Genomic DNA, 24,889 nt, shown 5'->3' on the forward strand with positions numbered 1-24,889 from the left:
ACTGTTCTGTCACCTCTTCTCATACTTCTTTACCATACCCACAGTAAACAGCCCTGGTGACCAGGCTGGACTAGTCAGGAAAGGCAGGGGATGGAAGAGATTAGAAAGTGGTCCCACCTACCATATAGCATAGGGAACTATATACTCAATATCTTGTAATATCCTAATAATGAAAGAGAATGTAAAAAAAAGAATATGTATGTATGTGTGTATATATATATTTTGGCCATGCCACACAGCTTGTGGGATCTTAATTCCCCAACCAGGGCTTGAACCCATGCCCTCGGCAGTGAAAGCGTGGAGTTCTAAACACTGGACCACCAGGGAATTCCCTATATATTTTTATATATATGTATAACTGAATCACTTTGCTGTACACCTGAAACACACAACATTGTAAATCAACTATATTTCAATAAAAATTTTTAAAAAAACAACAAAAAACATGGCCCCAGAAACCTGAGGAATCACTCCCCGTGGCCAGGCTTTTTTCAGGGTAATAAGTAGTGAGCAAGGTCTCTTGGGGGTGTTGTCTCAGACTGAATCCAACGCAGTAGGGCAGCAGGAGGGGCGTGGGGGCCAAATACCTAGGGTTCGTGTGGACTAAGCCCCACCTGGCCCTTGACTTCCCCAGGTGTTAGAGGTAGTGCGAGCCAACTATGACACGCTCACACTGAAGCTGCAAGATGGCCTGGACCAGTATGAGCGCTACTCTGAGCAGCACAAGGAAGCCGCCTTCTTCAAAGAGCTGGTGAGTGTGCCCCGCCTCCATCTCTGCCTGTGTCTCTTAAGGGCCCTTTCCTAGCCACTGGGTTCTACTGTGCAGGTGGGCAAAGGCTGATGAAATAAGATTGGAGGGGCCTGCTTGGATTGGGTTTGCAACTTATCTCCCAAAGCAGTCCAGGAAGGACCAGGCAGTGAGAGACAAAGATATTCCCCAGAGTGCTGGTGCCAGGCTGGGAAGGGTGAGAAGTCTGAGGCAGCAGTGCCCACCTCTCCTCTGCAGCCATGGTGACAGCCCTTGCACAGCTCCAGCTGGGCCTGGAGTTTGACGTGTGTTCCCAGTGGCAGCTCTGGCTCATTACTCCTTATCCTGTCCTCAGAGTAACTAATGAGAGTAATTGATTCTTCTCCTCCTTATGTAATCACTTCTTCCTAAATTCCTAACTGGGTCCTGGTCTGAGTGCCCTTCCAATCTAGTTCTCCAGTCTTCACTCCCTACCCCCATTCCCACTTTCCAGTCACTCAGCTTCCTGCAGCCCCCTCCCTTGGCCGCCTGCAGCCAGTGAACATCTGCTCTGCCTCCTACTCCACCTCCCAGTCAGCATCTCCACAGAACTGGACTTACCCTGTTGGTGGTCCCTTTCCTGTCCTGTGCTCAGAAGATGCTCTCAGGAAAAGCCCAGTCTCCCTGTATTCCTGCCACTCCACCTGCCTGGTTGTCCATGATCATCCTGGCTGGGGGCTGAGACCAGGGCACACAGGCCTGTGTACCAACTTCCCATGTCCTCAGACCTCCCACTGCTGGGGCAGAACTTGCATCATCCCAGCTTTTACTACCCATGCCCAGTCCATGATGAAGGTGCTAGATTTTAGATCACCTGTCTTGTGCTAAACCCAGCCCAACTCTGACCCTGACATGGCATTCCTGGGATTATTGGGCTTCCCCAAGGTGAGGCAGATATACTCTGGACTGAGTTAGTTGGGAACAGGGAAGCCACTAGTGTAATAAGATAGCAGAGTACAGTATTTTTATGGGGTGGTCAGCAAGTTATTGGGAGATGAAGAGGATTGTGGAGGAGAGAGTTCAAGCAGCTCTCTTGAGGCTTTTGGGCACTAGCCTGTGCCTTACTCATTTCTCCTCATATCTATACCTCTGGCACAGGGAAGCAAAGAGGGTCTGGTTAGGTTTGGAGCTAATGAGCTTGAGCTGCCTGTTGTTTGCTATGCTGCCCTTTCCTCTGCTTCCTGCCTGATGACTTCATTAAGTTTCCCATAGCAAAGCAGAAATTGAAAAAAAGCTCCCTGGGCTTTGGGGCCTAAGACAGATACACATTCTTTTTCTCCTTCCTCCCCTGCTTTGTCTCTCATTCGATGTTCACTTCTATTTCCCATGAATGAATTTCCTTCCAGAGTCTGCTGGATTCCTCTTAGAACCCACTCAGAGCAGGGAGTTTGGCCTTCTGGCCCCTTTCCCACAGGTCTTTTCTCCTGCTGACACAGTCAGGACTTCCTGCAGGGTTCTTGGTCTGTGGGTAGAAAGCATGAGCAGTGGGGACATAGCAAGGATACAGCTGGACTCTCCTCTCAAGTGGGGAGGCATCTTTGTGGTATGGAGAGTGCTGGACTAGGAGCTGAGAAACCTGGGTCCTACTTTGACAACTGGGACTCACTGGCTGTATGACCTGATCCTGGCTATTGGCCTCCTTGGATCATACTCCTGCCATCCAATGACAGACAAGGGCTGCATCTCTAAACGTTCTTTCCAGCCCAGAAAAGTAAATAAATACAGAAGGAGATTGAGGAGACTCGAAACACATCCAAAGAGAGGTAGCTCCAGAGCATGAGTCCTCTGGCCTCAGTTTCTCCTCCTCCATTAGACCACTGACCAGATCAGTCCCCCTTCTGCCTGGCCGAGGCAAGGACAAAGGCCTGACCTCAGCCCTCCTTCCCTGTCTGTGCTTGTTTCTACCTCATCAGGTGCTCAGACGCTCTTCTCACATCCACTAGGATTCCTGTCTCTCAACCTCTCTTTTCTTCCGACTATCACGGAATTGTTTGCTCATTTACCTGCAGGGATGATAGATGTTAAGGGTTCATTTCCTAAGAGAGAAACTTCTAGCACTTCATCTTGGCCTTGTGCTTCAGGCACTGCCCTCTGCTGTTTGTAACGGACTCTCTCCTGTTTTCTCTCTGCCTGTGCCCCCCACCTTCCCTCACCTTTTCCCAGGTTCGATCCATTAGCACCAACGTCCGGAGGAACCTGGCCTTCCACACACTCAGCCAGGAAGTCCTGCTCAAGGAATTCTCCACTATCTCCTGAGGCTGCCATGCATACCTGGGCAGCCACTGACTGCCCTTACCCATGAGGCTTCCTGGGCTGGAGGCGGGGGTGAGGGGAGAGGGCCTGTTCCCAAAGCTGGAGAAAAACACAGATACCGAGGTCTCTCGGTGAAGGCCGCACTTCAGTGGAGCTTGGACAGCAGGGGCCAGGATGGGCAAGCCAAGGATAATCTTATTTGGGGAGAGGATGGGTGGGCACAGGGAGACACCTTCAGAAATGTGGGGACTTCCAGGGTGGGCTCTCTGGACAACCCCTCATATTTCCAATTGAGATTACAAGTTGTGGCTACTGACTAATTTTCAGGAGCTGCTGGGTAAGCCTTAGGGTGATGCCAACACCTGGGGGGGTCAGTGGTTCTCCTAGGCTTCTGAAAACAGACTCTCAGATGTAGGGGGAGCCAGTTCTGCTTCCTTTGTGCCCGGAAATCTGTGTCCCCTGCCCCCACCAGCACTTGGCCCTTAGCTCAGGCTTAGGGTGAGGTAGGAATGGGATACGTTTTTTCTATTTTCTGAATCCAGAGCTGACTCCTCTGCTGTCTGACCACCACTTTGTGGATTTGATTCTTGGCACCAGGAGTACCTGTTTGCGTTCCCCTGCCTTCCAGCCCATTGACTCGTCAGCACTATAGGGTCACCACCTTAGCTTTTCATTTTCAATCTGGTTTAAATTGTCTTTAGGGTGTGTGTGTGAAATAAACATGGACAGGTTTTCTGGAGCCCTCAGGTGCCTACTTTGCTGGTTCCCTTTCCAGCAGCTTCCCCACCTCCTTAGCTACCCCCTCCTCTGGGAGCCTTTCTTGCGCCTGCTGAGCTCCCCTCCACGTGTTCCACCCCCTCACCCGGCTGTTGTTTACATCCAGCCTGCGTGAGAATTTCCTCTGGGGAGGAATCTGTTGCTGCTGTGGTCTGGTGCCTGGCAGAGAGAGAACTTGCTGGGGCCAGGCTCTGAAACAGGCCAGGTGAGCATCATGGAGAGGCCGACCTTTGGGAAGTTGGCCTATGGTTCCTTCTCTGGACAGCCTCCTTGGGACTACTGCTGTAGGCTTTCCTGCCCCACAGCTGCCTTTGAAGTAGCTGCTGCTCTGAGATCCTCCCTTTCTAAAGCACTTTCTGAAGCCCTCAGGATGGTAGGGGGCAAGCAGCACAGGAAGAATCTGGGAGTAAGTACCAGAATCCAGCCGTGAGAGCAGGTCTGGGACCTCCCCGGCTGCTATTCCACTTGGCTTCAAATCTTTTTGGGGTACTCGCCCTCCCTGGGAGTCAGAGTTCCGACTCCAACATTGAGCAAGTTCCAGAGAATCCACCATCGTGCTGCCATGTATAGTTGTAGATTCTTAAGGTATCAAGGGCAGGGTCATCTCTGATCACTAGATGGATAGTCCAGCCTGGGGCATTTAGTGTTTTCGACAGTGATAAACCCCAGAGGAGCAGGAGCTGGAAGCTGGTGGCAAGTTGAAGTTATTAAAAATTGATTTGTATGGGACAGTCTTTTTAGTGTGTTTTCTATTTCCCCTTAATCTCTGTTACCCAGAACTCCTTTCTCAATGACAGAGTTAAGGTAATCTCCCAGGTGCTGGTCTCATCTGGTTAGGGAACCCCTTATACTCTCTGTTTCTCAGTCTCCTGGTCCTAGTGGAAGCCAGTTCAGTTCAGAAGTTGTAGCCTCCCTTGCCTTTTGGGTGGAAGGAAGGAAGAAGAAAATCCCTTTACCTCAGAATTTGGTGTTAAGGAGGCCAGCCAGCCTATATGGGCTGGTTCTAGATTCCTGCCAGCCTTTCATATGAAGTGAATAAGGGCAGGTCCAGGGCATGAGGCAATAAGCAAAGCACTCCTTGCCCTCCATTTTAAAAGCCCATCTCTTGGCCCATTTACATACACCTATTCTAAGAACTCCAAATAGGAGTCCCATCCCTTCTTAGAATTTAACCCCAAAAAGAGCCGTCTATGCTCTGTCCATGCCCCAATGTCTATACCAGGTCTGTGGAGGACCCTCCAGAGTCAGGGAGAAGCCAGGAGTAGGGCATTGCTCCCAAAGATAATCCTTCCTTCGGCTGCTTGTCCCCTTCTCATGTCTGAACTCTCACCACAATTCCTGCTGGGTTAATTGAATCAAGTGCTTGTAAATTAATCCAGCTGAAGAGGTTAAATATGCTGGGGTCACTTTAGCTGAAGCTTTCCGTCTCAGCAGGTCACTCCTCCAGAGGAGCCATTGGGCAGGTAGGATTACCTGGGACACTGCCACCATACCATCAGAACACATCAGACATTGCCCCCACCCCTAATCCTCATGGTGGTTGGGGGGCTCATGGGCTAGGAGCCCACGAAGGATCGTGGGGGAGGTCAAACTAGTAGGCTCAGTCGTTCAGTAGCCATTCCTGGAGCTGGAGGTAGCTGAGCTTTGTGCTAGCCGCTAGCTTCAGAAAAAAAGAGCTAGTCTAAGGGAAGGGGGCCTCATAACAAGGGCATTTCTCCCCCACTCTTGCCTGCATCCCCAAACCCCTCAATCATTTCCCAAATCTTCTGGAAAACAGAAGGAATCTAGGACAGGGCAGATGACAGAAGAGAGCAGGGCAGGAAAGTTGAAAGAAAAAAAGGAACAGAAGAACAAGAAAGTCTTGAGAAACTGACCTGGTTCACTCTTTCTTTTCTTTTTCTTCCCAGTTGGCCAGCGGGGGTCATTAGATCAGGGAAGAAGGCACCTTGAGAGTGAATAGGGCCCAGAGACAGGGTCCTGGAGTGGGTGAGGGTAGGGGTCCTTCCAAGAGAAGAGAAAATTGTAGTCCACTGGCCTGAGATAAACCTGCTGAGTTGACCTTTGCATCCCTAACCCCCTTCAAGCAGGGTGGGCACTGGTGGGGGCCAAAGAGACTCATACATGGGTGGAGAACAACAGAGAAAATAGGGGCTGACAGGGAGACTAACAAGGGACTCATACATACCCGGGCCAGTGCTGAGGGTAGGGGAAGGAGTGCTGAGAATCGGGGGCGGGGATTCCTCATAGTGGAGCCTTTCTGGCCCTGTTCCCTCCTCCACCCGCAATACCCGGGGCTTCAGGTCTAGGGGGTAGTGTTGCCAGAGAGCTCGTCTCCCTCCCCGCACTTCTCAGCTCACCCTTTCACCGGGTGCCTCCCCCGAACTGCAAAGAGGAGGGGGCGGGGGTAGGGGGAGCCAATCCCGGCAGCGCCAAAGGGGGGAGGTGGCGGTGACAGCCGCGGGGAGGGGGCGGGAGGAGAGGCGGCTCGGCTCCAGCTCCGGGCTCTTCTCCGCTCCACTCTGCCTCCGGCTCTGCGCTCACCTACTGCCCAAGCCTCCCGCTTCTGCCCCAGGATCCCCAGGTGGGCCCTAGACCGCGGCGGTCCCCAGGCTCTTAGCCCAAGCGCGGACTCTCCAGCCCCCAGCCCCCGGCAGCGCACTACGCCGCCAGGGGGCGCCGTGTGAGTTCTCTATCCCAGCCACCCGGCGCCCCCTCCCACGGCCCAGGTGGGGACGGGAGGGGGGCGCCGGGGGCCATGCGGGGCCAGGGCCGTAAGGAGAGTTTGTCCGATTCCCGAGACCTGGACGGATCCTATGACCAGCTCACGGGTGAGTCAGTGGCTTGGGGGTCGGGGGAAGGAGGGTAGATTCCAGACCCTTAAGCCCCTCTAACCCCTGCCAGGCCTTTACCCACACTCTGACCCATTCCCAGGTACCCTCCCGGCTGTTCTGGGCGGCAGGACACTGAGATTCAAAGTCTTGGGTCCCGCGGTGGGGGGGGGGTGGAGGGGTTGGGGGCAGAGCACGTGGGCAGGTGGGGAGAGGCAGCAGGTGTGGGCATGCATGACACAAGGCTAGGAGGGTGTCTATAGTGGGAGGTGTTACGTGCGAGAGCGCCTGTCATTCTTTGTGTCTGTGTGTATGTATGTGTGTGCGCCTCCCACAGCTGGTTGCCATGTGCCCTGGGCTTGGTGACAGCCAGGGTGAGTGTGATTGTGTGTGATTGTGCAATTGTATGTCTTGTCAGATGTTTCAGTGAGGTTGTGTTGGACCCTGATTGTACTAATGAAGTTGTTTTAACCAAGTATCTCTGTTCTGTGTGCAACTCTGTGCTTTGAGTGTGTGATTTTCTGTATGAAGTGGCATGTGACTACCAGTATGCGTCAGGTCTTCACTTTAAGGTGGTATGTCTCTTTGTAAGACTTTATGACTGTGAACCTCCTGGGACAAGCATGTGTTAAAGTGGGTTGTGTTGTGTTTTAATTGTGAGACTGTGCGGGTTATATTGGTGTTTGATACTGATTGTGTACTTTCATGTGGTGATGTCTGCAGTGGGGCTCTGTGAGTGTCTATGGCATGTCTTACCCTTGCTGCTTCTCTGGCTTCCTGGGGCAGAAGGGGGTCTTTAGTGCACACCACTGCTTCCCCACGTTTTCCACAAATAGCCCGGGTCGGCCCAAGGAAGGACTCTGGTGTCCATCTACCCAGCCTGGCTTCCAGGAGCGTCACCGGCTCCTGTGGGGAGGCTTTGGTTAATGCTGGATCAGCATCCCCCCCACAAAGTATTTAGAGATCATTCTTACAACTGAAGCTCCTTCAACCCCCAACAACCCTCCTAGAACTTCACCCAAACCCAGAGGAAAACAAACCCTCTAGCCTCCCCTCCAGACCCAGTGATAGAAGCTCTAGGCCTGGGAGGTACCATGTGGCCTCCCCTTCTAAGTATCCCCCCAAACCACTTTGCTGCTCAGGCATCCTCTCTCTCCCACACTGGGGAGGTATGTGAGACCAGTACATCTGTGCCTGTGCATATTCCTGGGTTTGGTAGGCAGATCCACGTGTTTGTGTGGGTGACTGTGTCACCTTGTGTACATTTCCATATACGTGTGTTTCTGTCTCTCAGTGTGCAGCCTGCCCAAGAACTCCAACAGGGAATGGGAGTAGGGAGACTGTCTCCCCTGTGTGTGAAACAAGCTGGGGAGGTGAAGGGAGGCCATGATCCTTGTCTGTCTTGAGGAGAGTGAGGTCAAGACTTGGGGAAGAGGAGAGGACTAGGTTGTAGCGCCTTGAAAAAGTGTCTCCCTGACTAACACACCCTGGGGAGGTTCTCGTCACTATGCCCAGACTCCCAGAAGGGGGAGCCCTTCCTCTCAGGCAGGCCCCAGATGTGCCCTAGATGTGCCTCAGGCCTGGATGGATTCCAAAGGTCCAGGTGACTAGCTCTGCTTTAAACTGTGTTCTCACCAACTCAGGATCCTTGAGAGTAGTAAGGGCCCCAGCGCCCTCATTAGCACCACATTAATCAGTGTTTGCTTCCTGCTTTAACTGATTCTCCCCTTTAGTGGAATCATCTGCTCCCCACTTGGCTATTTGAATCAGAGACTGGGTGGAAGTGGGGAAGCCCTTGTACGGGAAGGTGCAGGAATAGAAGTGTGAATACCAGCTCTGTATGACTTTTGCTCTCTGGGCCTCATTTTTTTCATCTGTAAAATGGGAAATACTACTTCCCACCTGCTTGCCCCCCAAGGGAAATAGAAAGTTCAAATGTTGACAAGCATCAAGAATCGTGTTCCACGTCATGCGCATCCTCGCTGTAGATAGCTCCACACGCAACTTGGGAAGTAGAAATAAGACTACCAGGAGCTCTCCTTTCGAAGGAGGGCTTATCTTACAGCGGGAGATAAATGGGGTTGGGAAGCCTGTGTTAAGGCGGTGGGTGTTAAGGCGGTGGGTGCTCGGAGACGCCTGAGCTGAAGCCGGATGGGGAGTCGTTGTCCGCGGTGCTGAAGCGCTTGCAAGGCGGAAGTGCAGCAGGGCCAGCCAAATTCCCAATGTTCCTTCCTTGTGCAGGCGGGATTCCTGGAATCGGACCTGGTGGATATTCTTTGGCTTCAGTCATCCCGGCCTATCAGGCTGACAGGAAGGGGGCGCTAAAGTCATACCTCAGGTCATCCTGGGTTGCCCGAGCCTCTTTCCTTACCCACTCCCACCCCAGGCTCAAAACAAATCTGGGGGAGACTTTTAGGAGAAAACAATCTGAGCCTCACCCCGCCCCGTCCCGCATCTAGCACCTCCGGGCCCGGCATGACCTATTGGCAGTGCGGCGAGGTGGGAAAAGGCAGCGATTCGCTGCGGTCCTGTCCAAGCCGGAAGCAAGAAAAGGACTGGAGAAGATGAGGAGAGAGTTGGGACCTGGCTGGCCAAGGCCTGAGCTCGGGTCCCGGCCTGGGATCTCCGGAGTTGCGTCCCGCCGGCCATAAATATCGTTCCCGGACTGGCGCGCCCCCGTGTGGTTTTAGAGGAGCCATGCTTGCGGAGCTGATGCCAGATGAGGATGTTGCCAAATCAAGTGGCAAGGTTCCATGGAGTTCAGGGTGACTCTCGTCTCGTAAATGTAGGCTTTTCAGCCAAAAATACGGGATCCCAGTCGGAGGAGTGGGATCCCCATAGGCTCTGTCAGAAGTTTTAAAGGCGTTAGTGGGTCCTGGAAGGGTTTACTTTGGGTATAACCAGATAGGGATGAGTCCAGGGCCAGGACTGTGGGTAGGGGGGCTTCTCCTCGATGCATCTGGCTGACAATCGGCATATGAGGGGAGAGTGTGAACCCGCCGGACCGGGACACAGGGACACAAAACAGTTACAAGAAAAAGATATTCAGAGCCAGAAGACAGAGACCAGTAGGGGCACGTCCCTGCCGCCCCTTTGTCACTCCAATACACTGGTCAGTTCCTCCTCTTCCCTCCTACTCTCGCGCCCATTGGTCCAGGAAGTATGGAAGTGTGGGGAGTTGCCATGACAACTGGGTCCTCTAACCCCTTCGCATCTCTGTGTCAAAATGGGAAGAGGAGGGGTGTGACTGGCAGAGAATGAGGGGATGCAGCGGGGCAATGAAAGATAATGTTCATTCCCTCTCCAGCTCCTTTTTCAAAAACCGTGGGTGCCCCCTTCCCCACCGGAAATTCAGAAAATATTCCCAGAGAAGGCTGTGAGGGAGAGTCCGTGCCGCCCCTCCCCCCCGGCCCCGCCCCGCCCCGCCCGAGTTTGGGAATTTGGGGAACGGGTGCTTCAGGCGCAGGGGCCAGGGTGAGTTCCCTTCGTGTGGCCGGGAGAAGACGGGAAGCGGAACGAGGCTCTATTGCCTGAGATCCTGGTCCTATGGGTCCGGCCCTCCCGCGCCGCCCACGCAGGGCCCACTCCGTTGGGGGCGGAGATCAGAACGCCCCGGGCTTTGGGGGCGGAGCTTGACCTCTGTGCTCACCGCAGGACCATGAACAGATGCCCCAGCAGGTGCCGGAGCCCGTTGGGGCAGGCAGCGCGATCCCTCTACCAGCTGGTGACTGGGTCGCTGTCGCCAGGTATGAGGAAGGGAGGAAAGGGCTGGACCCCTCAAAAAGTAAGCGAAGTGGGATAGGAGCCTTACAGAGGTGGGGAGAGAAAGGGCCCCTCACAGAGGTGGAAGGGGCAGGATCCTTCAAAGAAAAGAGTTTAAAGGGCAAGACTCCAACAGAAGTGGAACTTGGGATAGGGTCCCGTAAAGAGAAGGTGGAGGACATAGGGGTCTTCAAAGAGGAAAGGAGAAGGGGCATCATGGTCCCTCACAATGGTGGAAGAGGGGGCAGGGCTCCTTACTGAGAGCAGAGGTGGGGGCCTCAAGCAGGTGGATGTAAGAGGCAAGGCCCCTCACAGGGATGAAGGGAGGAAGCTTGCAGCAGAGCAGGGAAAAGGCAAAGCTCTTTACTGAATTGCTTAGTTTAATGGGATCTTAAGATGAGTAGGGGCAGTGTGCAGAAGGAAAAAATCCTGAGGTGGGACTGGACCAACATGAACTCAGCTAGTGAGTTTATGCATGATGGATGGATAGACTTGTGTGGCATAAGGATTGTATGTCACCGTTTTGTCTATCTCTGGGAGTCTGTATTAAGGGGGTTTGTGCCTCAATGGGGTTGTGATCACTGGGGCTGTGCACCCCTAGGGTTACGTATCCCTGGAATTCTGTGACACTAAGACTGCATGTACCTGGAGTTCTATGCTTTAGAGTTGGGTTGGGGGTTCCTGAGTCACACTTAAGTTAGCTGTATAGACTTCATAAGGTTGTACCTTGGTGTGGGATTTGTGGAATTTATGACATGGATTGTGGGTATTATATCATGGCAATGCTGAGATTATGCACACCTCCACTTGGGTTTCCTTAGAGCTGCCTGGGCAGGGCCCACAGAACCCAGCATCTCCTCCCCACCTGACCTGGGGAGACCAAAACATCCTAGCCTGGTGGCACTCTGGGATCTGTAGTTCTCTGGCTCTCTGCACAGTATCCCCTTGAGCCCCTGGAGTATAAGCAGGCCTCTCCTTACAATGTGCTCCCAGAAGGAGAGGAGATGGGGCTGAGCCAAAGCCATGCTTGGATGTCTCTTGGGAAGCAAGTGTCCTCCAAGCCCCCTGCTTAGGCCTGTCTCAAGTGACAGATGGCTGGAGCCAGGCGGGGCCAGCTCTCAATCATAGCAGGCATGACTTCTAGGCCCTGAAATAGCCCCAGGGCCTAGGGAGGTCATTAATTACCTGATGCAGCTGGGGGCTGCTCTGTCTTCTGGCCTGGCTGGGGATGGAGTGGGGCTGGAGGGCTGACAGAAGGGTCTTTACTGGTTGGGTTCTTCACTAGGGGAGCAAGGGCAGATGGGAAAGTGGGACAGTTACATACTATGGGCCCCCTTCATTCGGCAGTATTTCTCTGGGTTTGAACTTCGGGAGGTAAATAACTAAATGATAGGTGTATCTCCGTGGTGAGATTTGAGGGATCTAAGGGAGGGCTCACCTAATGCTTCAAGATAGTTTTCCCTTCAGCCCTCACTCTGCTTGAAGTGTTTTCATTAAGACTTCACTCCTCTGGGTGGAGAACAAAGTGGCACAGGGATGCTTGGGGAGGACAGACCTGGGCAACTTTCTCACAGAGCCCAGAGACTTGAGAGGTCTCTGAGTGGGGGGAAGAGAGAGCCTGAAAAACAACTTGCTCTTTCACTTATATCAGATTCTCTCACCAGAGGCCTCGTTGATTTAGGACCTTGAGTCCTGTGAGGCTGGGTCAAGGTCTCTGAAGGTTGAGGGTGAGGGTGAGAGAAGGAAGAGGAGGGTCCGCAGACAGGACAACCGGCTAAACCGTTGTCAACCTGTCCATCTGTGAATCAGCAGCAGAGAGCAAGGAAATGCTGCTGTGCTGCCTCTTTCCAATCAAATAGCCTGGCTTGGCATTCAAGGCTCCATGGAATCTGCCCCTTTCTGGTCTTATCACTCATAGCTCCCCCAATACGAACTAAGCTGCAGTCACTCAGGATTCCTTGACACCTCCACACACGTTGGAGAGACAGCCTGAGGGAGCTGGCAGATCACTGGTTCTGGTTCAAGTCTCGACCTATCCTTTATCATCTGTGTTATCTTGGGACAATCACTTCTCTGAGCTTCAGTTCCTTCATCTGCAAAATGGGTATACTGCTACTCAATCTGACCATTTCAGCTGTAAACACAGGAATAATAGACCCTATCCCTCAGGTCTATTATGAGGACTAAATGAGATAACATGTGTAAAGTATCAAGGACAAAAAACATGCTCAATAAATGTTGGTCCCTTTGTTAAGGCAGACTGTTGACATTTTAGCCATCCTTTAAGAACCAGCTCAAAAACTACCCTCTCCAGGTTTTTCCTGGGCTCCCAGGTAGAAGACTAGAGCTCATTTCGTGGCCTGCTTTGAACAGTTCCTACCACATAGTAGGCACACAACAAATATTTTTTGAATGAGTAGATACCTTATAGTTCTGTCAGTGGGCTGTCTCTCCCTGCCCAGGAGAGCTAGAACCCTGTTTGGTTCACCTTTGTTCCACAGGCACCAGCTCAGAGCCTGGCATTCAATTTGTATATGTCCAATTTTTTAACATCTTTGCCCTCTAGGAGCTTGGAATCTAATTGAGGAAACAGGACTGATCCAGAAAGACCTGAGTTCAAATTTGCAACATCTCCTCTTAGCTAGGTGACCTTGAGCAAGTTCCTTTACCTTTCTGGGCCTCATTTACCTCATCAGTGAAATGGGCACAATACTATTCACTCTGCCTACCTCATGGGGTTGTCATGAGAAGACATGGAAATAACAATGTTTGTGGAAATGCTTTGTAAATTGCTAAGATATGTAAGGGGGGAGTATAATATTATTAATAATGGCAGTAAACAATTATAAGCAATTACTCTGTGCTAGGAATTATTCTAACAGCTTTCCGTGTATTAGTTCATTTAGGAGGGCCTAGCAACCATATGAGGTAGGAAACCGAGGCACACAGAGATTAAGAACTTTCCCAGTTAATTCCAAAGGGCAGAGCTGGGATTTGAACCCAGGGAGTCTGGCACCATGGCCCACACTGTTACCTACCATGCTATGCTGCCTCCTTTTACTGTTCCCACTGATAACATTACAGACTTAGGTGCTGAGTTTTGAGGGCCCAGTGGGCTACCATAGAATTTCAGGTAGCTGGGAGCCTGCTGAGGGCTGGAGGCTCTGAAGGGAAGGGAATTTAAGCTATCTCTAAAGGACAGGTAAGAACTGTAGGACAGGAGAGCAAAAGGGAGTTCATTCCAGGCAGAGGGAATAGCAGGAGCAAAGCCACAGAGATAGCACTGAGTTTGGTGTGTTTGGGGGACAGTGAGGAGGCGAAACTGGCTCAAAAATAGGGATCTGCTGATGAGGGTTGGGGAAGGGTATTAAATGCCAGGCATGGATTTTGGACGATGAGAGGGAGATGCTTGCTCATTTCATCTGTAAACCTGTAACCTCCAAAGGTGTGAGAAGCCAAAAACAGTCCCTGAGTTGACTTCTTCCTGGGGGAGGGAGGGGGGACAAGCAGAGGACCAAGTCTGCCGGAGGCATACCCTCCTTCCCAAGGATGTTGGAAGGGTTGGTGGAGAGGGAAGGGGTAAGATACGGTGTGAGATGGATGCCTGACCCCCCAGTGGTGGCCATGTAGAACTGCAGATCCGTGAACCTCATATGAAGCAGTAGGGACTAGCCCCCATCCCCATCCCCACCCCCACCCCACAATTGAGGCTGAAACACATCCCAGAGCTGGACGAGGTGGCAAGGGTCCCTTGGGTTAATCCCCCTAAACTGGGCCTCCTAAACTGGGCAAGCTGTCTATGAAAGGAGCCAGTGTAGCGTGGTGGTTTAGAGCACAGGCTGAGTCAGGCTGGGTTAAAATTGAGCTCTGACACTTATTGATCTTGGAGATTTTCTTAAGCTCCTTTTGTCTAGTTTTCCCACCCATAATGTGGGGATAACAGTACCTCTTTCATAGGTTTATTGTGAAAATTCAATGTGATAATGTCTGTAAGCACATAGCACATTATCTAGCACATACTGAGTGCTCAATCCCTAGCCAGCTGTGGCAGTAACCCAGAGGCTCTTATCTTCTGGCTCCCTGGTTCTGCAAGCCTCTCCCCACCCCACTACAGACACCACCGCCGCCATCACCACCACCTTGAGGGAGATGGGAAGATGGGGGAGGGGCTCCAGGAATACACCGGGGCTGTGTGGCTCCCTTGGAAGGTTCAGATTTCCCTCCTACTCTGGGTTTCTCCATCAGCTCAGTAAAGATTCCCAAAGAACAGGGAGGGTTTTGGCAGCTCCTGGGTGAGGCCCCTGCCAGGAGGAAAGGAAGAGCACATCCCTCCTCTCCCAAGGAGCTTGATTCTCTGGGTCCCAAAGGCAGCTGCAATAAGTCCCCTCCCCAGAGGGTCATGATAGGGCTAAGCGGCTGTTTTCCTGCCCAGGCTACTGGACCTAATCCTCCCTCCCTTGGGCCTCAGTTTCCCTGTGGCCTGTGGGAAGAGAGTGCTTCCCGCCTCTCAGTCTCCATGGCAAACGCAGTCGATGGTGGTGGTGTCCTCCTGACTGGAGAGGTCACCACCTTCTCCTCCCTTATATTCTCATACACTTTCATGCAGATACAATTACACAACCACCATAGACCCATACTCCTAATTATATGACACATCCATACTACCAATCTTCAGACCCACATGCCACACCCTGCTAAAATACAGATACCTCACACCCCATACACACTCAGAAATACTCCAATACACTCTCACACACACACCCCACAGACACCCAGGTTACATACCCATATACACCACACACACTCCTAGGACAGGTGCACAATCATGTGTAAACACACACACAGACACACGTAAGAGGAGGTACACATACTCTCCATACACATACAGGAATATACACACAAGAAAACACTCAGACACCCATAACATATTCTGACCCACACATCTATTACTTATGCATGTGCAGCTCCTAGTTTCACACACACACACACACACACACACCCTGCCCTTCCCTGCCTTCTCTCTAAGCACAGGTCTTCCCTCTGCCCCCTCTCTTTGGCACAGAGTAGCCACAGGGTGTCTGAGGGAAGCTGTCTCAGGGGCAGAGGCAAGGCACTGCCCCCCTTCTCTGGTCTGGCCTGGCCCGTAGCCTTCACACCAAAAGCTCCGGAGGAGATACCAATCCATAGGCAGAAGTGGCCCCGTGAAGAGGAAGAGGCTGTGGCTTGGAGGCTGTGGCTGGGAGGCCTGTGGGGAGGCAGGGGGAGGGGGAGAGGGAGGAGATCCGGGGAGAGAGTGGGGGAGGGAGACTGCGGGCAGTCCTACTCAGGCTGGGGAGCCTGAGGGGGAGGAAGTGTGAGTAGGGAGGGCCAGCCTCAGCCTGTGGGGCCATGCCCCAGGCCCACCATGAACCTGGAAGGGCTGGAGATGGTCGCTGTGCTTGTGGTCCTCGCCCTGTTTGTCAAGGTCCTGGAGCAGTTTGGCCTCTTTGAGCCTGTCTCCTTGGAAGGTAACCCAGGTGTCTGGGCATGTCTGGCCTGCTGGCTAGAAGGACAGTGGCCCGCAGGGTTGGGGAGAAGATTACTCTGACTTTATGACTGGGGTGAGGGCTGCAGGGGTAAGCAGGTTAGTGATGGGATGGGGCATCTGGGGGAGGGGAGGAGAGGAGTTGGGGGAACAGGACATCTGGGAGAGGCAAAGAGGGGGACTCAAGGAGTGGATCTGGGGGAGGCGAGGAGGGAATCTGGGGGATTGGGTGTCTGAGGGAGGTGAAGAGAGAGGGCCAGGAGCCAGGGAGGTGATGAGGGGGTACAGCATGGGGGGACTGGGATTGAGGATAAGGGTAAACTGGGGGGAATGAGGAAAAGTCTGGAGACAGGCAGGGGTATCTGGAATAGAGGAAGGAGGTTCCAGGGGTCCTGAGATAACACCAGACTTCTGGGGAGTCCCTTTTGGGGCCAGGGACCCACACGGCTCTGAAGATGTGTGTGACTCTCCACACCTCCATCCTTGCAGGCGTGGGTTACAGGGTGTGTGTGGACTCAGTGTGTGAGAGATACAGGGGGGTGTGGCTGTGTGTTCACGTGTGTGAGAAAGGACAAAACGTATGACTACTTGAGCCTGTGTATGTGACAGGGGTGTGATTTAATGTGTCTGAGTGACAGAGTGTGTCGCTTTATGAGATGGCAGATGTGACTGTGCCTGAGGGGCACGGAGTGTGTGGCTGAGCCTCTTTGGGCATCTGATTGTGTGTGTGGCTATTCCCAGAGTTCCCTGATGAAATACCAGCTCCATACCCAAGGCTAGGGATGGGGTGGGTTCTGGAGGGACAGGAGTGGGATCACTGTGAATGAGACATTCATAGACAAATCTGGTAGGAGAGTGAGGGGTGGATCAGATCAGGGACCCTGCCTCCCAAGCCGCCTTGCCTCTCCCAGGTCCTCTCAGGATCTAAGGGCAGAATGGGTTCCAGAGTCTGGACATTGGGAGTGGGAAGGCAATTCTCCACCCAACCCCAATGTCAGGTGGGGAGAGTGATACTGGAGGTAGAGAGGGGAACATGTTCTGCCTCCCCAGGGAGTTTTAGCCTCTCCCTCTTCTTCATGCCGAGACCTGTGCAGCTCAATAGCATGGCTACAGGAAAACAGGCAAGAACCATGATAAGAGGACTGCAGGGTAGACACCTGGGAGAACTGAAAAAATGTGAAAGGAGCTAGGGAAGAAGGTCCGTGAATTGCCTGCTCTAGGGTTCCGTAAGAGCAGAAAACTCCTAGTCTACCCTCCATCCTCTGCTGCATTTATTGGGGTGGGGTGAGGTGGGTCGCAGGGATTGGTCCTAGATGAACTGGGATTCATCCAGTCCTGGAAAGATTAAGTCAGTTGGGCTCTAACTTTCCATCCCCTTTAGACTATTGGTGGGAAGGGGGGAGGCATCCTGTCTGCTGAAGTCACCCCCTTTCTCTTCCCACCTTCTGAGGAGCCTAGAGGAGACTGAGTCCTTGGAGCAGGCAGGGGACCAGATGGGGGGATGTGTGAAGAGGGGGAGGTTGGGAGAGGCAGGGGGAGCCATCCCCCAGTCCAGAGGCCCCACCAGAGGCCCCAGGCACAATCGGCTTCGGGAAACCAAAGTCCAGGCTAATGGAGCCCTGGGCCAGAGGCCAGGCCGCCATCGATCCCTCACCCAGCTCACTGCCTCCCTCCCACCTCTCCATAGCTCCTGGGGAGAGAGGACAAATGGGAGGGAGAGGAGGCGCTGACTTCAAGCAGTTCCCTCCTGGGAGCACAGCATCTTCCTGAGGGTGGAGCCGGCTTGGGAGGCAGGGCCTGCAAGGGAGCTGGGGTGCCAATCTACAACTAAAGGAAATTGGGCCCCTCCAGGAATGGACTGAGGCCAGCTTCAGTCAGTATGCCAGGTCCAGTGAGCTCTGGCCCTGGAGTCTGGAGGTGGGTGCAGCCAGGAGACAGACACACAACAGGAACTTGGAGGGTCTCCCTGGGATACAATTAGAGCCATAGGACACATGTGTAAATAAGAGGAAGTGAGGGGAATTGTGATCAGTGGGCTCCGGGTAGTCCCACATTACAACAAAATACTCATCTCCAAGGTCTGTCATTGCCTCAAAGTTTGCTATCATTTCACCTTCAAAGAGTAAGCCATACTGGAAAAGACTGGGAAGGGACACACTTTTAGGGCGGATGAGTTCGCTGAGAACTCTGTTCTGCTGGCGGGAAGATTCTAGGTGCCTTGGAATGAGGGGTTATAGGAAAGAAAGGTGGGGGTGTACCCAGGGCAAATGCAGGTTCTGTGGGTGAGGTGCAGTCTTAGGTATCTGGGTGCCATGGGCACCTAGGTCACAATATGATATGGGCATGTGTGTGGTGACCTTGATATGTCATGGTGACCACACTGTGATGTGATGTCCCAGGGTCATCGTGTGTTCTTGTGTGGTTTGATCATGCTGTGTGTAAGATGGCCTGTATGGTTCCTAATGTATGTCTGTCATGTTTTCCCCAGGTCAGTCACATTTGTATATGTTTGTATTAAGAAGTACTAGGTCAAAGTGTGTATGTCTGTGTGTGTGTGTGTGTGCATGTGTTGGGAGGCCACTGGGTATGAATGAGGTACTAGGTATCAAGCGGTCCTTGTGTGGCATCCATCACTCTGATTTATCACACTATGTATACACACCTGTCACTGTGTGTGTGTGTGAGAGAGGCAGGCAGCCCCCGGGTTGGACATCACCCTCAGAGGTCCAGCTGTAGCACTGGAGCCAAGGACGCTGGGTCAACAAAGACTGAGGCCAATGCTACTCCACCCCCCCGCCCCCGCCACCTCGCTGTTCCCAGCTGTGTCCCTTTATACAAAATGCCGAGCCACCTTGGTGGACTTTCCATGCCTGTGAAACCCACTGGACTCCCCTAACCGGCCCCAGCTACTCTCACCATTACCCACCCCCCATTTTCCCCCAACACCCGCCCCCAGCCGGGGTTGATTTGTGATGGTGGGGAGGGTACAGGGAACAGAGGGACAGTGGGGTTAATGTACCTTCCTGGGGTCTTCTCTCTTCCCAGGCCACCCTCCAGGGCCCACTAAAAAAGCGCTGAAGCAGCGGTTCCTCAAGCTGCTGCCTTGCTGCGGGCCCCAAGCCCTGCCCTCAGTCAGTGAAAGCAAGTGCCTCTCCTGTGCTTCCGGGGGTGGGGCCCGTATGTGTCGGGGTGTGACCGGTGTGAGGGGAGCCGGCCAGCGTGAGTGTGAGTGGGCGTGACCAATGTGGCGGAGGTGGGCTGGGCACTGGCTGACCAGGAGTGTGAGGGGGCGTAGCTACGCAGCGCAGAGCGGAATGTGTGGGCGTGGTCAGTTTGGAGGCGGGGCCTGAGTGTGTGGGCCATCTGGGTGTGCGAAATGGTCAGGATCTGGGTGTTTGGGCGTGGTCAGTGTGACAGGCTGAGGCCACTCTGAGCCTGTGTGAGTGTGGCCAGTGTGGCAGGGGTGGGACCAGGCGGCTGTGAGGGTCTGTGCGTGGCTCAGCTGGGGTTAGTGTCTGGCCGCCCTCCCCGCCCCTGGACATGTTTTGGGCCTTGAGATGTAGGTCACCAGTGCCTTGACTAGATGGATGCAAGTGTAATGATGGAGCCCGCCTTCCTCCAGATGCCAGGATACTTGAGTTTCCTAGTACCAGCCTGGTCCCCAGTTGAGTGACCAAGCTTTGTCTGTAGGCCTCAGTTTCCTCATTTGGGCTTTGCCCACCTCACAGGATTATACATACTGCATCTTTGCAAGCTATAAAGGCCCGGTTTGTACTCATTATTTGAGAAGGTCGTTGTGTTTGATTCTGCTGGGTCCCACAATGGGGGTCGATTCGGAAAAAGGGCAGGGGGATGAGCGCGGGGTCCGATTCGTGTGTGTCTGTGCTCATTCGTTACGTGTGCCTCTGTGCGCGTGGGGGGCTGGGGTGTGTGCACTGTAACACGCAGGTCTGTGAGATTTGCTGTGAGTGTGAGGGGCGAGGTGTGTGCAGCTGGCCGGGTCCTCCGCTTTCTCGGTGACAGTTCGCTCCCTTCAGCATTAGCCGCCCCAGCCTCCCTCCGCCCCCACAGACCCCGCCCGCTGGACCCAGGTGACTTACTCTCCTGGTGGGGGCGGGGGCGGGGGACTTCGGGAGCCTGGGGTGGGGGCACCTGCCTGGGGACTGGATGTTGGGAACAGGGGCGGGGCTGATACGGGGCCAGGGGTGGTGGCCTTCTCTAAGGCACACTAGGGGTGTGGCAGGAGTGGGGTGTGGAGGGGGCTTGGCTGGAGCTGGGCGGGGCATGGCTCGGGCATGGCTGCGGTAGGCGGGGCTTGGCTGGAGGGAGGGATCTGGGCGGGGCAAGGGTGAGACTGGGCGGATCTGAGTTGGTAAGCGGAGGCCCAGGGCTCGAACCCTCAGAAGCCCCCTCTCCAACCCAATTTTCCTACTCCTGGCCTTTTGGGACGAAGACGGGGCTGGGGCCTTCCCCTCCAACCAGGGATCAAGGGCCCAGGGGCCAGCGCTGACTCAGACCCCGGGCTCTGGGGCCAGGCCTGGCCTTGCGCTGGGCCCGCTGATATACCTCGAAGCCGACCAGCATCTTCTTTCCTTGCCTTGATGTCCTTGGCTCTGGATCCGGGGAACTGGCAGGCTGGTCTCCGGCGTCGGATATGGGGGGATGGATGGTTCAGTGATTTTGAAGAGGGGTCGTGGGGGACAGGCCTGAGGCGCGGCTGTCCCCCCCCAACCGCCCCCACCCCGCAGACAGCGTGGAGGATGAGTCTGAACTGTCCACCGTGTGTCACCGGCCCGAGGGTCTGCAGCAGCTGCAGGAGCAAACCAAGTTCACGCGCAAGGAGCTGCAGGTCCTGTACCGTGGTTTCAAAAACGTGAGTGCAAAGCTGAACCAAACTGGGGAGGGGCAGGGCCTATCCAGGACTTTTCTGAAAGGTTGGCCTGGAGGCTTTGAGGAGTGACAGGGGAGGGGAGGAGAAGGGACAGCTTCCCTTCCACCACAGACCGAACTTCTAGATAGGAGTTCCTGCTGGTTTGAGAAGGGGCGGAGCCTGTAGATTGGTCTGTCAGTTCTGTGTTTTTTATTTGTGCGCTTGGGAGAAGTCTTTCCTCCAGGAGAAGAGCTACATGGTGAGCCCCCTGGAGACACGAAGATTTCCCCTCTCTTTGGGAGTCTCTGGACCGGGAGGGTTGGGTGGGAACGTGGGGGGGGGCGGTGAGTGGAAGGGGGTTTTGTCTCTTCCTTCAGTCTGGTTTCCTTCCCTACGCTACCCCCCAGGAATGTCCCAGCGGAATTGTCAATGAGGAGAACTTCAAGCAGATTTACTCCCAGTTCTTTCCTCAAGGAGGTGAGGGGACAAGTCCTGAGAGGAAGCAGCTGTCCATCTCTAGGCTGACTTGGGGAGAGGGCTGGAAATGCCAAGTGAATGGGGTTTGAGGAGCCCCATAGAGGTAGGGAGGTAGGAAGTCCTCTCCTGTCTGGAAGCCAAGCTTACTCATCCACACTTATCCTGCAGACTCCAGCACATATGCCACTTTTCTCTTCAATGCCTTTGACACCAACCATGATGGCTCAGTCAGTTTTGAGGTGAGCTGGAGACTGTGGGCCAGGGAAGCATGTTTCCTGGGGCTTCAGGGCCAGGCCAAACCCAGAGAGAGGGTTGGGTGAAAGGTATCAGAAGACCCATTTTCCCCTGCCTCCTTCCTAGGACTTTGTGGCTGGTTTGTCAGTGATTCTTCGGGGAACCACAGATGACAGGCTGAACTGGGCCTTCAACCTGTATGACCTCAACAAGGATGGCTGCATCACCAAGGAGGTACAAGGCAACTGAACAGCTGGAGGGGTTGTATGTGTGTGGGCAGGTGTAAAGGGCCCATAGGAAGGATATATGACCCACATATACATCACCAGCAAGGGGTGGGGTCTGCCCTAGGCTCTAGGCCTTCTAGTTTGGAGGCTGGAGGCTCTGAGGAGGGATCCTCTTCTCTCTCGGCCTAACAGGAAATGCTTGATATCATGAAGTCCATCTATGACATGATGGGCAAGTATACGTATCCTGCACTCCGGGAGGAGGCCCCAAGGGAACACGTGGAGACCTTCTTCCAGGTGCCTGGGACTGGGTAGGCTGGGTTTTAGAGTGAAGGGAAGGAGGTGAGGTCTCAGAAGGGAACTTACCCAAGTTCTGCCTGCCTCTCTCCTGTCATCCCTCCTGTTTTCCCTACCTGACTACCTTTTTGCAGAAGATGGACAGGAACAAAGATGGCGTGGTGACTATTGAGGAATTCATTGAATCTTGTCAAAAGGTACAGGGCCCTGCCCTCTACATTTCCCTGGTCTGGACTCAGGGCCTGATTCAATGATGTAGGAGAAGGCTCCTTTGGGCAGAGTACTATTTCCCTAACTCACTGCCGCCTCTGAATCTTTTCCTTCATAACTTGGGGAGGCCTGTCCCTTCCCCACCTCTCTGGGTGTCTCCTTCCTCACTGCCTCTCTCTGTCTCTGAACGTCCCCATTTCTGAGTCAGTGTTCTTCTCCCTGTGTCTGATAAGCTCTTTTTCTTTCTCTCCAATCTGCCTCTCTCCCACCATGGCTACAGGACGAGAACATCATGAGGTCCATGCAGCTCTTTGACAATGTCATCTAGCTCCCCAGGAGAGGGGGTCAGTTGTCCTGGGGGGACCATGCTCTAGCCCTAGTCCAGGTGGACCTCACCCTTCTCTTCCCAGGTCTGTCCTCATCCTAGCTCTACCCTGGGGGCTATAGGAGTCCAAGAGCCTGGGGATTCAGTGGTCCAGATTGCTGGAGCTGAGGGGGCTAGGAAGTGGGCAGAGTGTATCTGTGGGGTGTTCCCAACTCCCAACAGCTCCCCCTTCCTGCCTGAAACTCAGTGCTGAGGGTGCCCCTGCTATAGGAATTGAGTGGTCCTTCCCCTTCCACCCCCACTTGAGAAACCACAACGCTAGACAAAATGTCTCCTGCTATGGTGCTTCCCCCATCCCTGATCTCATAACCATTTCCCCTAAGACTCCGTTATCAGAAAGGCTGTTCTGTCCTTGGCACTGACTGGTCTTTCAGACCAGGGCCTTTGAGAGCCCTGTAGGAGGTGGACAGGAATGTAGAGGGAGTAATCTTGGGCCTGAGCCAGTGCTTAGGTCCTAGGAGGTAGCTGGGGTAGAGAACAGAAGGGCCTGGGGATTATCAGTGAGAGCATGCCAGGCTATAGCTTTGAGCTCTACAGGTCTGCCATTCCAAGCTGTCAGAATATGAATTTCCAGGCTCTTCAGAAGACCTTGTTTCCTTGGAAATACCCCAGAAAATTTCCAAGTATCCCAGGAGAGTCTGAGATCCTGGTGTTTGGCTCATCCCTGGAATTCCCTCCTCTCCTCCCTTCCTGTTTGTGTAGTGGTGGTGGCAGCAGGGGGAAGATAGGTGGGAGCTGTCTTGGCTGATACCTGCCGAAGTTTCAGCCTACCCTCTCTGATGGCTACAGCTTAAGTTTTCATCTGCCATTTCCTCTAGACTTGGAGGCACAGAGTAAGTCAGGGACCACACAGTGGATGCCTTAGAAGAAAAAGGAAGGAAGGAAGCAGGCATAGATTTGAACCCAGTGTGGGGGCATTTATTAGACTCTGTGATATACCCAGGCTCTATTCCTGCCCCCCGATATAGCCTCCTCATTGCCCACCCAGAGTCTCCTCTTGCTCTATTCAATCTACCCAGAGATGCCCCTGAGCATACCTTGAAGGCAGGGACCATAGGACCCAGGTCCCACCTCACTGTCAGCGCCGCTGCCGTGCCGCCACCCCTTAATATATCTGCTTGTCCCATTTAGCTCACTCTCCCAGTCAGCTGTGATCTGAGGGGGAGGGTCCCCAGGGAGCCCCCTTTCCTATCAGAACACTGTTGACTGCTTTGCATTTTTGGTTCCTCTGTAATTTTTGTAAAATAAGAAGTACACCAGATCCAATAAAACACAATGGCTATGCACAGGCTCTGTCTCTGCCTTTTTGTCTCTCCTACCCCGCACATAACTCACAACCCATAATTCATACAGCCTTTTGGATTCCAGAGAAAATACTTCCTTTCCTATAGTATGGCCAACCCTTGGCAGGAGATCAAGACACAGGTTCTGGAAGGGTTGGAAACCTACTGGACCTCAGAGAGGCCCCCAAATCTCCCTCCCACATCCTTAGAGGAGACAAGGAAGAGAAAGGTGATTGATGTCCTGAAGACTATGCCAAGCAAGCTGTCTTTTGGCTAAACATTCTTACAAGTGGAATCCAGAATTTCTAATTTACAGACATCTTAGTTAATTTCAAAGTGCTTTTTTTTTTTTTAATTTTATTTATTTATTTTATTTATGGCTGTGTTGGGTCTTCGTTTCTGTGCCAGGGCTTTCTCCAGCTGTGGCAAGCGGGGGCCACTCTTCATCGCGGTGCGCGGGCCTCTCACTATCGCGGCCTCTCTCGTTGCGGAGCACAGGCTCCAGACGCGCAGGCTCAGTAATTGTGGCTCACGGGCCCAGTTGCTCCGCGGCATGTGGGATCTTCCCAGACCAGGGCTCAAACCCGTGTCCCCTGCATTGGCAGGCAGATTCTCAACCACTGCGCCACCAGGGAAGCCCCAAAGTGCTTTCTTTTGAGAGGGGAATTCCCTTTAGTTTCTAATGAAAGTTCCTTTGTATAAACATCCCAACCTTGCCTCTAGTAGGGAGGTACATTTGTGTCTATACTCCAGCCAAGAATGATGGGGGAGCAGATGAAGTGGACCCAGGGCAGGTCACCGTGGAGCAGGTGACACAAAGGGTGATAGAAACTTCCTGTGTGGGGTGGGAACCTTTCTTTGTTCTGCTCCTGGAGAGGGGCCGCCAATGGTAAGTTCCTCCCATCCTTTCTCTAGGGCACCATTATGTGGTGATTAAGCTTCATTATCCATAGGAGGGGGATCAGGCCTTCTCTT

The 24,889-nt window shown here is 53.4% G+C and overlaps 2 protein-coding genes across 10 annotated transcripts in view; both read left to right on the forward strand.

Moving 5' to 3' along the window:
* The window catches only part of ARMH3 (armadillo like helical domain containing 3), a 185,685-nt gene extending 181,906 nt beyond the window's left edge, over positions 1–3,779 (forward strand). For 6 of the 7 annotated variants that reach the window (XM_036829262.1, XM_036829260.1, XM_036829259.1 and 3 more), the window contains 2 exons: positions 635–751; positions 2,951–3,779. In XM_036829262.1, coding sequence (XP_036685157.1) covers positions 635–751; positions 2,951–3,043 — 210 coding nt within the window. In that variant the 3' untranslated portion in view covers positions 3,044–3,779. The remainder of the gene's footprint in view (positions 1–634; positions 752–2,950) is intronic. The other variant, XM_036829261.1, reaches the window with a different exon arrangement.
* A 2,505-nt stretch (positions 3,780–6,284) lies between these two features.
* KCNIP2 (potassium voltage-gated channel interacting protein 2) lies at positions 6,285–23,920 on the forward strand. 3 transcript variants are annotated; one of them, XM_036829267.1, is made up of 10 exons: positions 6,285–6,645; positions 18,977–19,072; positions 19,969–20,022; positions 20,680–20,804; positions 21,209–21,278; positions 21,447–21,517; positions 21,639–21,746; positions 21,932–22,036; positions 22,171–22,233; positions 22,527–23,920. In XM_036829267.1, the coding sequence occupies exons 1-10, from the start codon at positions 6,573–6,575 to the stop codon at positions 22,572–22,574; spliced, it is 813 nt and encodes a 270-aa protein (XP_036685162.1). In that variant the 5' UTR covers positions 6,285–6,572; the 3' UTR covers positions 22,575–23,920. The 3 variants fall into 3 exon arrangements, with proteins under 3 accessions (XP_036685162.1, XP_036685163.1, XP_036685164.1); XM_036829268.1 differs by lacking the exon at positions 19,969–20,022 and having other exon boundaries at positions 6,286–6,645; XM_036829269.1 differs by lacking the exons at positions 18,977–19,072; positions 19,969–20,022 and having other exon boundaries at positions 6,289–6,645.
* Positions 23,921–24,889: the final 969 nt, after the last annotated feature.

Source organism: Balaenoptera musculus, chromosome 16, assembly GCF_009873245.2.
Source record: "Balaenoptera musculus isolate JJ_BM4_2016_0621 chromosome 16, mBalMus1.pri.v3, whole genome shotgun sequence".
Lineage (NCBI taxonomy): Eukaryota > Metazoa > Chordata > Mammalia > Artiodactyla > Balaenopteridae > Balaenoptera > Balaenoptera musculus.